The 12043-nt window shown below is 44.5% G+C and overlaps 1 protein-coding gene across 2 annotated transcripts in view; it reads right to left on the bottom strand.

Annotated features, from left to right (window-relative positions):
• Positions 1-4155, bottom strand: part of Cacnb4 (calcium voltage-gated channel auxiliary subunit beta 4) — a 253882-nt gene extending 249727 nt beyond the window's left edge. Inside the window, exons 1-2 of one of the 2 annotated variants that reach the window (XM_051167106.1) lie at positions 3824-4155; positions 3308-3391 (exon numbers count right to left, since the gene is read on the bottom strand). In XM_051167106.1, coding sequence (XP_051023063.1) covers positions 3308-3391; positions 3824-3883 — 144 coding nt within the window. In that variant the 5' untranslated portion in view covers positions 3884-4155. Of the gene's footprint in view, positions 1-3307; positions 3392-3585; positions 3731-3823 lie in introns of those variants that run through there. The other variant, XM_051167107.1, reaches the window with a different exon arrangement.
• Positions 4156-12043: the final 7888 nt, after the last annotated feature.

The following is a 12043-nucleotide window of genomic DNA, read 5'->3' as shown; positions in this document are numbered from 1 at the left end:
CTCCTGAATTGTGGCAGCCAGCATTCTAGAAGACCAGGGGAATGAGGCAACAACGCCTGCCTTTGGTCCAAGTCAGAGTGTTTAGGGACAACTGGCTGGTGTGTGTAGGACCTATCAATCACAGCTTGCTCCTCCCAGGTGTTTATGCCTGAGGCTGGTCCCCTACAGAGACTAGCTAAGACCTCCTCCTTGTGCCAAGCATAATAGTTTCTGAACAGTGTGGCAGGTGCCCTCTACCAGAGTGAGCACAGCTCATTCATTCAGAGCTTTTCTGCATGTGTGTCTGTCCTGTCTTCAGTGTCTGTCATTTCTTCATTCCCAGTCAGGGTTCCAGGACCAAGCTATGTAGGACCAGGCAGCCTCTCTTCCTCAATATGCTTGTTTTGAGACAGGCTTCTGTGTGTGTGTGCAGGGATGCATGCACTTCTGCATTCATTTACACACAAAGGCAGCAAAACACTTACCAGGTCAAAGAGCTAAAACTGTTTTCATTATTAAACTTGCAACCTGCCCTCTGGCTTTTGTCCATTCTTCCATATCTGATGCAACCTATGAAATGTTTTTAGTGAAGTTTCTTCCTCCATTAAATGATAGGGGCAAGAAATGAGCAACATTATTTTTATGGATGTTATTGTTTGAACATACTACCAAACCTCCAAAAAACCTCATCTGTTGAAGATTTGGTTCCCAATGCAGCCATGTTCAAAAGCACTTGGTCATGGGGGCTCTAATCATGTTATCGGGTGAATCCATTGGTGAACTCATAGCTGATTGTGGGGGGGGGGGTGTCGTTTGAAGGTGGAAACTGTGGCTTAACTGGAGGAAGTAGATCTCTGGGATCATGCCCTTGGAGAGTTTATATTACGCCCAAGTCCTTTGCTTTCTGTTCCCAGGTCTGTCTTTCGGCTCCAGATGCCATGAAGTCAGCAGCTCTCTGTGCCTCACCACAGGCTCAGTCAAGTGACCACAGGCTGAAATATTGGAAGCGACGAAGCAAGATAAATCTTTTCTCCTTTAAGTTGATTTTCTCAGCAATGGAAAACTGACTCTAATACAGCGGGTCTCTTAACTTTCTCCAGTAGTAAAGCAAAAATGAAATGTGAAACAGCACCTGAAAATTCCATTACTTCCAGTATGGAGGATTTAAAAGCTGGAGAGATGGCTCAATGGGCAAATGTGCTTGTTGTCTGCCACTTGACAACCTGAGTTCAATCCCCAGGGCTCACATAGTGACAGGAGAGAAGGGACTCTCTGACCTCCACATACACACAGTGGCAATCAAATAATATAATTAAAATTTTTTAAGTATTTAAAATTACTGTCACTCTTTAGAGGTCTCTACTAAAAGATGTTGTGAGATATATACATATATATACACTGGCATTTGGGTGAAAACTGCCTAATTGTATTCAAAGGGTGCTATTAAAAAGCCATTTAAAATCATTCCTCATTTCATCAAAAAAATATGAATCTTTCCTTTTAAAATGAATCTGTTCAGAGAGGTCTGTATTTAAATCAGATCTTGTGCAAGAATGTACTGTGCTATGAAGTTCCCCCCAAATTATATACTGTTTTTGTATCAAAATTAAGAATGTTGTTCATTACAATTAATTCCTGAATTTGGACCATTTTATGAAATCAGTATGGTCAGTTTCAAAAATATTTATGAACTATATTTATTCTCATTTAGCACTGGTCTAAATACCTCCCAAAATTACCTTTGCGATATATTTTTTTTTACGTTGCTAAGCCTGCACAGAGCACCCCACTCTTCAACAGTGTGTGTGTGTATGTGTGTGTTTGTGTGTTTTCAAGAATTTCTTATTAGGATATTAGGAAAAATATTAGAAAGGATATTATTTTGTTCAGGTTCTGAATATGAAGCAGCACAGTGGTAGCGTAAATTCAAATTTATCAGTCAAACAACTCACAGAATGCACTACTGTGTAATTAGTGTTTCCAAGAATCTGCAATAAGAAAGCACTACCAAAAATAAGCATCTACAAAATAAAGAACTCAAAGAGTTGCATAACTCAAAAAATATTTTAAGCTGAGCAATGGCTTCCCCTTGTCAAATACACAAATAATCCCAGCTCTGCAAAGAGGGTAGAATGTACTTTCAAAATGAATGCAGAATCACATGTGTTTGAATGATGTTCTTGCTTGCAGCACACCACACTGAGTTACAGAATGATAGCCATAATTCCTATTTCTGCAGAAAGTACAAAAGTGCGTGGAAATATTACCCAAATATGCTTTATAGACCTTTTAAGCACGGTCGGAGTCCAATTTTGAGCCTAAATCATATTCTACTTTGAAATTATGTTTAAACTAATTATCAAAAATGCCCACAGCGGCTGCCATTACTAAGTTAAAAAATCACAGGACACCACGTTCTGGGTGACCTAGAGAGAAAGGTATTTCTCAAGGTCACTCCAGCGGCCCAGGACAGATCCTTGGGATACAAGCTTCTTGGGGCAATGACCAAAGCCTTCCCAAGTCATCTGGAAGGCGCACACGCCAAAGAAGGATCAAGGTGAGCCACTTCTGCATGCTTTCTCCAGCACCCAGCGACTCCGGAGAAGGTTTCACTGGCAGCACTGGGTAGTACAAACAGGGTCGATTTGCTTCCTCAAGGTGACCTGCACCCGAAGACTGAGCATTGCTAGCCACTTGCGGTTTGAAGTACTTGTTTCTGATCACGAGAAAAACACTCAAACGCCAGCACGCGGTGCAGGGCAGCCAGACCCTAGGTACAGCGCCCGCACTGGCTTATTTAGGTCTCACAAGACCGCTGTCCCTGTCAGTCCTTAATTAGGCGAAATCGATAAAGCGGTGCCAAAACGAGACTAAACTTTTCTGTTCCAAGTGTCTTTCTTTTGGCCAGAACTCAGAGAACTCTCAAAAATGTGGAAGTGTTCAAAATAGGACAAAGATTGGAGAAATCCTCTAACTCTCACCCACATCGCATCAAATCAGGTCGCCGGTGTCCCTCCGTGCACCGAAGGTGGGCCACGAACATTTCTAGCTCCTAAATTCAATGTCCCGGACCAATGTCCCTGTCCCCTCCGACACAAGTCCACAAATACAAACTAACTTCCCGGAGCGACAAAGAGACATCGAGATGAGGATACTAGGTGGCTAGGGTACCAGGAGAGGGACAGAGTTGGAAGCAGGACTAGGGAGCGGGCAATAGAGGGACGAGATCTGCGCCCTGAGCCCTGAGCCCCGAGCGGCGCGGACCGGACTTGCGCTCCGGGGCAGGGGACCGGGCTAGGTGCGGGCTCCCGGTGCCCGGGCCTCCTACCTGTCTGAGGATGAAGCTGGTGGAAGTGGTGCTGCCATCGGATCTTTTCAACCTGCTCCTCCGGGTCGTGGTGCCTCGGGCCACCTGAACTCGACACACCGGGGCCAGAAAGAAGCCAGTGAGGACCGCAACGCAGAGCCGGGCGGGCTTCCAGAGCTGAGTCCTCCTTGGGAACCGCGCCCCGGGGACCCCTGAGCCCCTCGCCCTAGTCTCCCCGATGCCTCCCAGAGCCTCCACCCCACCCCCTCACCCCGAGCTGGGTGGCCCCGAGCACCCACCACATCCATTAACAAAGCGTCGCGTGTGCCGGGTCTGAGTCCCCAGCATCGGCGACAGGAGGCTGCGGACTCTCAAGCCCGAGCGCGGAGCCCAGGAGCGGGGCTCCGAGGAGGAGGAGGGGAGGAGGAGGAGCGGGCGGGAGGCGCGGAGGAGGGAGCCGCGGCTCCGGACCAGCGCCCCACACTCGCGGCACCAAGGCGGGGCGCGGGGCGGTGCGGGTGGAGGAGGGGGCGGTACCTGCGAGCTGGGGGAGTGCGGCCCGTCCGCCGCCCCGTTCTTGGCGTAGGAAGAGGACATGGTTCAGTGGCACAGCATGGCCCTCGTGGCGTGGTGGGCGGAGGGCACGGGCCCCGCGAGGCCGGGTGCGGGCGGAGGGGGAGGCAGGACTTCCCCACCCGGCTCCTGGCCCCGCGCCCGCTCGCGGGCCGCTTGCCCGCACTTCGCCGAGCGCCGCACCTTAAAGGGGCCGAGGCGCTTCCCCCGCGCCCTCAGCCAGGAGCAGGTGAGGGGGCTCCTCCGCTCTCGCCTCCCGGAGCCTTGGGGAGAAGTACTCTCCCACCCCGCTAGCGCTCTACAGCACAGCTTTCCAGAGGATGGAGGGAGGGGAAAATCTGAGATGGGGGTGGGAGGATTAAAATAGTCTGCACAATTTAAAATGAGACAAAGGTGGCACGGTTCATGAATCAGGATTTGGTGAGGGAAGCTGGGGCAGTGTTGCGGGGAGTGGGCAGAGCGCGCGCGTGCGTGTGTGTGTGTGTGTGTGTGTGTGTGTGTGTGTGTGTGTGTCCGTCCATCCCTGCACTCGAATTTGAAAAGGACAAGGCTGACTCCTTCTGCGACTTTCCTCATCATCCCACTTTGGTAAGGCACAGGGTTTTGTGATTTGCTTTCTATTAGTGTTTTTGTATTGTTTGGGCAACTCTACCCTCCGAGCCGTGAGTTACACACACCCAAGTAGGCGTGGGAGAGCCTGCCAGCCGGAGTCTGAGTGGAGATGCAGCCCCACTGGAGACCAGCGTGTCCTAAGGAGTTTTGAAGGTCACATCAAACCTGCTAAAAAGCAGGAATTGGCCACGTGCCTCCCATTTGTATAGCTGTTTCCAGACGAAGAAACTCACCCTGAAGCCATACACAACCTTGCTTTCCAAAGGCTGTAAACACATGGCTGTATTTGAGATCAAATTCAAAGCAAGGGGATCATAGAAGGAAAAAATTTGAAGTAATGAAAAGAGGGGAGAAAAACATGTGAATTCAAAAACTAGATTCTAACGGTAGTCACCACGGGGGAAATCCAACGCTAAGGTAGACACAAAATCACTAAGTCAGTCCCCCTCACCCTGCACTTTTATTTTCCGTTCCATTACACACTTTTTTTCCCAGTCCTACCTCTTTACATAACCCAAATTTTGGGTCTTTAAATCAGTCTCCTTGCGGTCAGCCTTTTTATGGTGCGCGACACACACACACAACACCCCACAACCCCAGTCCACCTACAAACTGAAAGCAAAGCCATTTCTCTAAAACCACTTGGCTCAAGTGGCTATTTTCTAAGGTAAAGTCCGAATTCCATGGTCCACCAACTAGGCTTCTCTGCCTTGCTTTAGACACACCCATGCTCTTAAAACTCATCCTGCCAAATTGATTTCTATTTGCAAGAGAGCAGGAGTGTCCACTTACTGCTTTTACCCACCTACCAGTGTACTTCAGCCTCACAGCTCTGGAGTGTGTCCTTGGCACCCGCCCTCCACACCGTCTAGACACCACCCAGCATTCTGCAACCCTGCTCTGCTCACTCTTCCTCCACAAAGAATCTCCCGGACCCTTGTGGTCCTGGATTGTCCTGTGCCTGAAAAACTGGAGCATTTATTCCCTAGATATTTGGCACAAGCTGCCTTAGTTTATTAATTCTCCCTTTTGTGAAAATCTAATTTACAAATTAGCTCATTGGTGTCTATATAGTTTATACCTAGTAGATGCTCCCGTGAAGTTTATGGTAAGGATCCATCTAATAATGTAGACCCCTACTTCAGTAGCGGTCGCCTTGTTCTGCTTTTAGTTTGGAGATATATATATATCAGTTCATCAATACGCATAGGGTAAATGGCTTCTAACTGCCAGTTTCACTGAGTAATCGAAACAGAACGCACACCAGGCAGACAGCATGAGTTACTCTGTGCTTGTGCCTCTTAACAAAAAGCAGTGAGAATTCTGAACACACCTCTAGAGATAGGCCTAAAAGGCACACCATGATGCTAAAGATGGCTAAGGCAAGCAACTTACAGAGCCTCGGAAAGAAAAGCGTGAGTCTGTGGCATTGCAGCCAAGCTCTGCCCACTTTCTCTTCCCTTCCCACTCAGAGAGAGAAGCTCCGCCCCCCACAAGTAGTCAGAACACGGGACTTCCGCTCCTCTTAGATCCCAGTTGGGTGTTTACTTTCCTGGGAGAGATACTGTTATCTTCCCCCAGCTACTGTTGCGGGAACTAAGCTCTGAGTGATCCTGGGAGGGTATTAGAGGCTGCCTTCCGATGGCCACACTCCTGAGATGGAGCTCAGTGTTGCCCTCAGCCTCATTGAGAGCACTGGGTCCTGATGGAACTTGTTTCTGGCTCATGGGAAGGCATGTCGCGGGACCTAAGACTTCTTCCCTTCCCTTCTACTAGGCGATCCTCTTCTAAAGTGATCATTGCCACTGTGGAGGTTTAGGGGACAATGGCCTCCACAGGCTCATAGACTTGAGTTTTGGTTTCCAGATGGTGGAGCTGTTTGGGAAGGATTCGGAGGTATAGCGTTGTTGGAGAAGTGCTGGAGAAGTGTCACTCAAGGTAGGCTCTGAAACTTCCGACGCCCACAGAAGGCCAAGTCTTGTTCTCTTTCTGCCTCCAACTTCTGAATCAGATGTGAGCTCTTGGCTACTACTGCTCCAGCACCCATGCTTGTGTGGGTGTGGCCGTGATTCTCACCATGATGGTCATGGACTAACCCTCTGAAAATCTAAGCAAGCCTCTAACTGCTTTTTTTTATGTTGCCTTGGTCACAATGCCTCCTCACAACAACAGAATAATAACAAAGACAGAGAGAATTATACCATTGTTCCTACACCCAGCACCCAGGGAAAATGAAATTAGATTCCTTTTCTTTCTTTCTTTCTTGTTTTTTGTTTTTTTTTTTTGTTGTTGTTTTTTTTTTTTTTTTTTTTTGAGACAGGTTGCCTTTGTGTAGCCTTGATGTCTTGGAACTCACTCTGTAGACCAGGCTGGCCTTGAACTCACAGAGATCCACCTGTCTCTGCCTACGGAGTGCTGGGATTAAAGGGTATACTACCAACCTCCTGCTTTGAAGTTGGATTCTTATCTCTCATCAATATACAAAAACTCAAAATAGATCAGAAATCTAAATGAGATTTCTGTAAAATCATGAAAAGAAATACAACAGTAAATCTTCATGGTCTTGGACTTAGCAATGGATTATTAAAATGGCACCAAAGCACATGACAAAAGAAAAACAGACATATTGGACTACATAAAAACTAAAAACTTTTGGGCTTACAAGGGTACAATCAGGAAAGTGAAAAGATAACCCACAGGATGGGACTGAATTTTTTTTTTTAATGGGCAAAGGATCTGAAAAAATATGATATATTAGTGGCCAAAAAGCATGTAAAAATGTCTAATAATCCTCAGGTAAGTGCAATTCAAAACTATGATGAGCTTCAAACTATGGTTTTAAAATGCATGCTGAAGTTTAATTACATCTTAACAGTATTAGATGATGGGACCTTTAAGAGATAATTTTTGCCATAATGGCTCCACTCTTAGAATGGAACTGGTGCCATTATAAACAGTTACTTTTGCTTCTGTTTGCTGTAACTTGGCCCTTCTGCCTTCAGCTATGTGATAACATAGAAGGCTTTCACTAAATGCTGGCGCCTTGACCTTTGATATTCTACCTTTAGAACTATGAAAAATAAATTATTGCTCACTATACACTATGTAGCTTCATATATTCTGTAATACCAGCACCAAACAATGTGAGGCAGCCACCACTTTACACCAACTAGAATTAACTACCATTATATTAAGCAAGGGGCTGGAGACATGGCTCAGTGGTTAAAAGCGTTTGTTGCTCTTACAGAGGACTTGAGATCAGTTCTCAGCACCCACATGGAGGCTGTAACTCTAGTTTCAAGAGATCCAATGTCTTCTTCAGGCCTCCACCATATTGCAAACACATGGTGAACAGGCTTACATGCAAGCAAAACACCAACACATATAAAATTTTAAATCCTTTTAAAAATATTATTCTGAGTGAGAGAAAGTGTTGAGACCTGCTTTAGCCTTTAGCATAACTAGAGCCATTTTGTCTTCAATCTCCATTTTGATCATAAGAGGAAATTAAGTTCAGGTTTGCAGGCTCTGCCTTCCAATGACTAACATTCTGACACGTTGTAAGGTCAGGATAACCTCTTGCCATGTCTCTATGGTTTCATTTCTCAAACTGTTTATACATTGTTGCCTTGATATTCTGTAAAGTCTCCAACCTGCAATCCAATCAAATTAAAGGTCAGTTAGAAATGATTTGTCTAGCTAGTCAAAATGCTGTAATGCTGCCCTCTCCTCACTTCCTATACCTTGTTGCCTTGTTGTTACCTGTTGAAGTTTTGTTACCTGGTTGCAGTTTTCTTATTTAAAAGAAAAAAGAAAGTCTCTCTTAGAAACAAACCAGCATCACAGTTTGGTTTCCCAATCCACTGTATCCCTAATTATGATCAGTCTTGGGGTGTATATTCAATAAACCAACTATACCTGACTGAGATTGAAGTCTGAATGGTTTGTGCAGCTATTCTTGGACTACAGCATTTGGGGGGTCTGTTGTTAATTTACCAGTATGGGGCAGGGCAAATATTAATCCTCTAAACTACTTCCCATAGTGGGGCAGGTATGGAATACTTGTCCTAATCTCATGCCATCTGGTTCTAATAATTTCTATCAAGCTACCTCCCATCCAAAATCCCATACACTTGCTAATGGTCTTCACCTGGGCCAAATTCCCCATCCATGCCTGCCATGTGCTTCTCCTCCACCTAACCCATGATGGCGCAACCTCCTTCTTCTCTCTTCTCCTCTGGTCTCTCTTCTTCGCAAGATTCTGTCTGTCTCTCCATGCCCCGGAACCCTAGCCCCACCTATCTCATTTGCCCTGCCCAAGTGATGGCTTTTTATTAATTAGCATCAAAATGCATCAGACCATCCTCCAACAGAGGTCCCATTGAGATAGCTCCATACCTTCAACCACCCCTCAGTTTGATAAATGAATGGCACTAACTAAAGCAGCCAGCTCTTCCATAAGAGGAAAGTTTTCTTTTACTTGTTCCTTGGTTTTCCTTGGTTTGGTCTTGTTTCTGGTACAGTCTAAACTCATGGTAACTCAAAAAAAGGAAAAAAATAAAAAGAAAGAAAGAGGGGCTCAATGCTCAATGCAGCAAGGTCTCTGCGGCTGGAGGTTTGGGGGACACCCCAGTTCTCCATCTGGTACAGGGGGATGAATTACAATACACCCTTTCAAATTTGGGTGGGACTTTCATCTGAGAGTCCCATCGTGCGGCACTGTCTTTGAAACTCAGTTTTGTTGGTGCCTGTCCATGTCTGTAGTTTTGTTTAATTGCTTGATTGTTGCACTGTGTTTCATATTTTGGGGAAAGGCCAAACTTCATCTGCTGGCCATTTACCCCTTGACTTAGTTTTAACTCATTTCAAGAATTGCTGCACCTGCAGTTAGGAGTCTAGCACTCCTGGAGCAGCCCTGCCTTCTGCCTGGATCAAGCTGGCAGCAAGCCCAGAGCTGGCTGGTCTGCTCAAGTTCCTCTTAAAGGAGCACCAACAGCATCTCAGCTTCTCCAGTAAGGAAGCTAGTCCTGCCACAAAACCTCGGTGCCTACGAAAATTAGACTCAGCAGGTCACAAGGTGCTCTTCCCTTGAAATTATAGCTGGAGGAAGTAAGAAAAGTTTTGTCTGCTTTAAATATGTCAGTATGTATGATCACTACATGTTTGTTTCTGACTGGTCTTAAATGTATGAATTTACTATGTTCTGTATATATATCTTGGTTACAAATTATTAGATATGGTTAAAATCTGTAGCATCCGTAACAAAAAGATAACTTAAACTCGTAACTTAAGCGTTGCAGCCATTCTTGGAAACAACAAATTGCATACGCCAACCAAAGAAATGGGTGTCCAAAGATACCTTTAAATTGGGATAAGATTTTACATAATTTCTGTCCTGTCTTAAAAATCAGGGTTATAAACCAACAGCCAACATTAAATTAAATGGAGATATACTCAAGGAAATTCCTCTAAAATCGGGAACCAGACAAGGCTGCCCTCTGTCCCCATATCTTTTCAATATAGTTCTTGAAGTTCTAGCCAGAGCAATAAGACATCAAAAGGAGATCAAGGGGATCCAAATGGGAAAGGAAGAAGTCAAATTATCCCTATTTGCAGATGATATGATAGTGTATATAAGTGACCCCCAAAATTCCACCAAAGAGCTCCTACAGCTGATAAACACCTTCAGCAAATTGGCAGGATACAAAATAAACTCAAAAAAGTCAGTAGCTTTCCTGTATACAAATGACAAACAGGCAGAGGAAGAAATTAGGAAAACTACTCCCTTCACGATAGCCACAAACAATATAAAATATCTAGGAGTAACTCTAATCAAGCAAGTGAAGGACTTATTCGAAAAAAACTTTAAACTTCTGAAGAAAGAGATTGAAGACGACATCAGAAGATGGAGGGATTTACCTTGTTCGTGGATCGGGAGAATCAACATAGTAAAAATGGCCATCTTACCAAAAGCAATTTACAGATTCAATGCAATCCCTATCAAAATACCTACCAAATATTTTGAAGATATTGAAAGATCAATTCTCAAATTCATACGGAGAAATAAAAAACCCAGAATAGCAAAATCAATCCTATACAATAAAAGATCCTCTGGAGGAATCTCCATACCTGATCTCAAGCTGTACTACAGAGCAACAGTAATTAAAACAGCATGGTACTGGCAAAGCAATAGGCTGGTGGATTAATGGACTCGAATTGAAGACCCAGAGATAAATCCACACACATTTGCTCACTTGACTTTTGACAAAGAAGCCAAATCTATTCAATGGAAAAACGATAGCATCTTCAACAAATGGTGCTGGTCTAACTGGATGTCTACATGTAGAAAAATGCAATTAGACCCCTATTTGTTACCATGCACAAAACTCAAGTCCAAGTGAATTAAAGACCTCAACTTAAAACCAGAGACATTAATTCAGTTAGAGGAAAAAGTGGGGAAGAGCCTGGGACACATAGGCACAGGAAACAACTTCCTGAACAGTACACCAACAGCCCAGGCCTTAATGTCAACAATTAATAAATGGGGCCTCATGAGGCTGAGAAGCTTCTGTAAGGCAAGAGACACTGTCAGTAGAACAAAGCGACAGACTACAGACTGGGAAAAGATCTTCACCAACCCTTCATCTGACAAAGGTTTAATATCCAAAATATATAAAGAACTCAAGAAATTAAACACCACCAAACCAAACAACCCAATTGCGAAATGGGGCTTGGAACTTAACAGAGAATTCTCAACAGAGGATTATCAAATGGCCGAGAAACACTTAAAGAAATGCTCATCCTCATTAGTCATCAGAGAAATGCAAATCAAAACGACACTGAGATTCCATCTTATACCCATCAGAATGGCTAAGATCAAAAACTCAAATGACTCCACATGTTGGCGAGGATGTAGAGAGAGAGGAACACTCCTTCATTGCTGGTGGGAATGCAAACTAGTACAACCACTTTGGAAAGCTATCTGGCGCTTTCTCAGAAAAATGGGAATAGGGCTTCCTCAAGACCCAGCTATCCCACTCCTTGGAATATACCCAGAAAATGCCCTACCACACAACAGGGACATATGCTCAACCATGTTCATAGCTGCTTTATACATAATAGCCAGAACATGGAAACAGCCTAAGTATCCCTCAGTAGAAGAATGGACTAAGAAACTGTGGTACATTTATACTATGGAATACTACTCAGCTATTAAAAACAAGGAATTCCCGAAATTTGTGGACAAATGGATTGATCTAGAAATTATCATAATGAGTGAGTTCACCCAGAAGCAAAAAGAGACAAACAGTATATACTCACTTATATCAAAACACTAGTCCAAGAGATATGTACCATGAAAAATTTTACTTACCAAGAAAGTGGGTCAGAGGAGAGGACACCCTATTGAGACTTTAGGTGAGAGTAGCATGGAAGAATGGGGAAATAGTAGGATCCACAGGGTCCTGGAAATCTAAAAGAAGAACTTTATGACAGGCAGATCTGGGTCCTGGGGTCCTCCTCAAACTAAGGCACCAGCCAAGGAGAATATAGGCAGTAAACTTTGAACCCCTA

This window comes from Acomys russatus, chromosome 24 (assembly GCF_903995435.1).
Source record: "Acomys russatus chromosome 24, mAcoRus1.1, whole genome shotgun sequence".
NCBI classification, from domain to species: Eukaryota; Metazoa; Chordata; class Mammalia; order Rodentia; family Muridae; genus Acomys; species Acomys russatus.
Note: the sequence above shows the minus strand (reverse complement) of the source record. Positions and strands in the feature narration are given on the sequence as shown.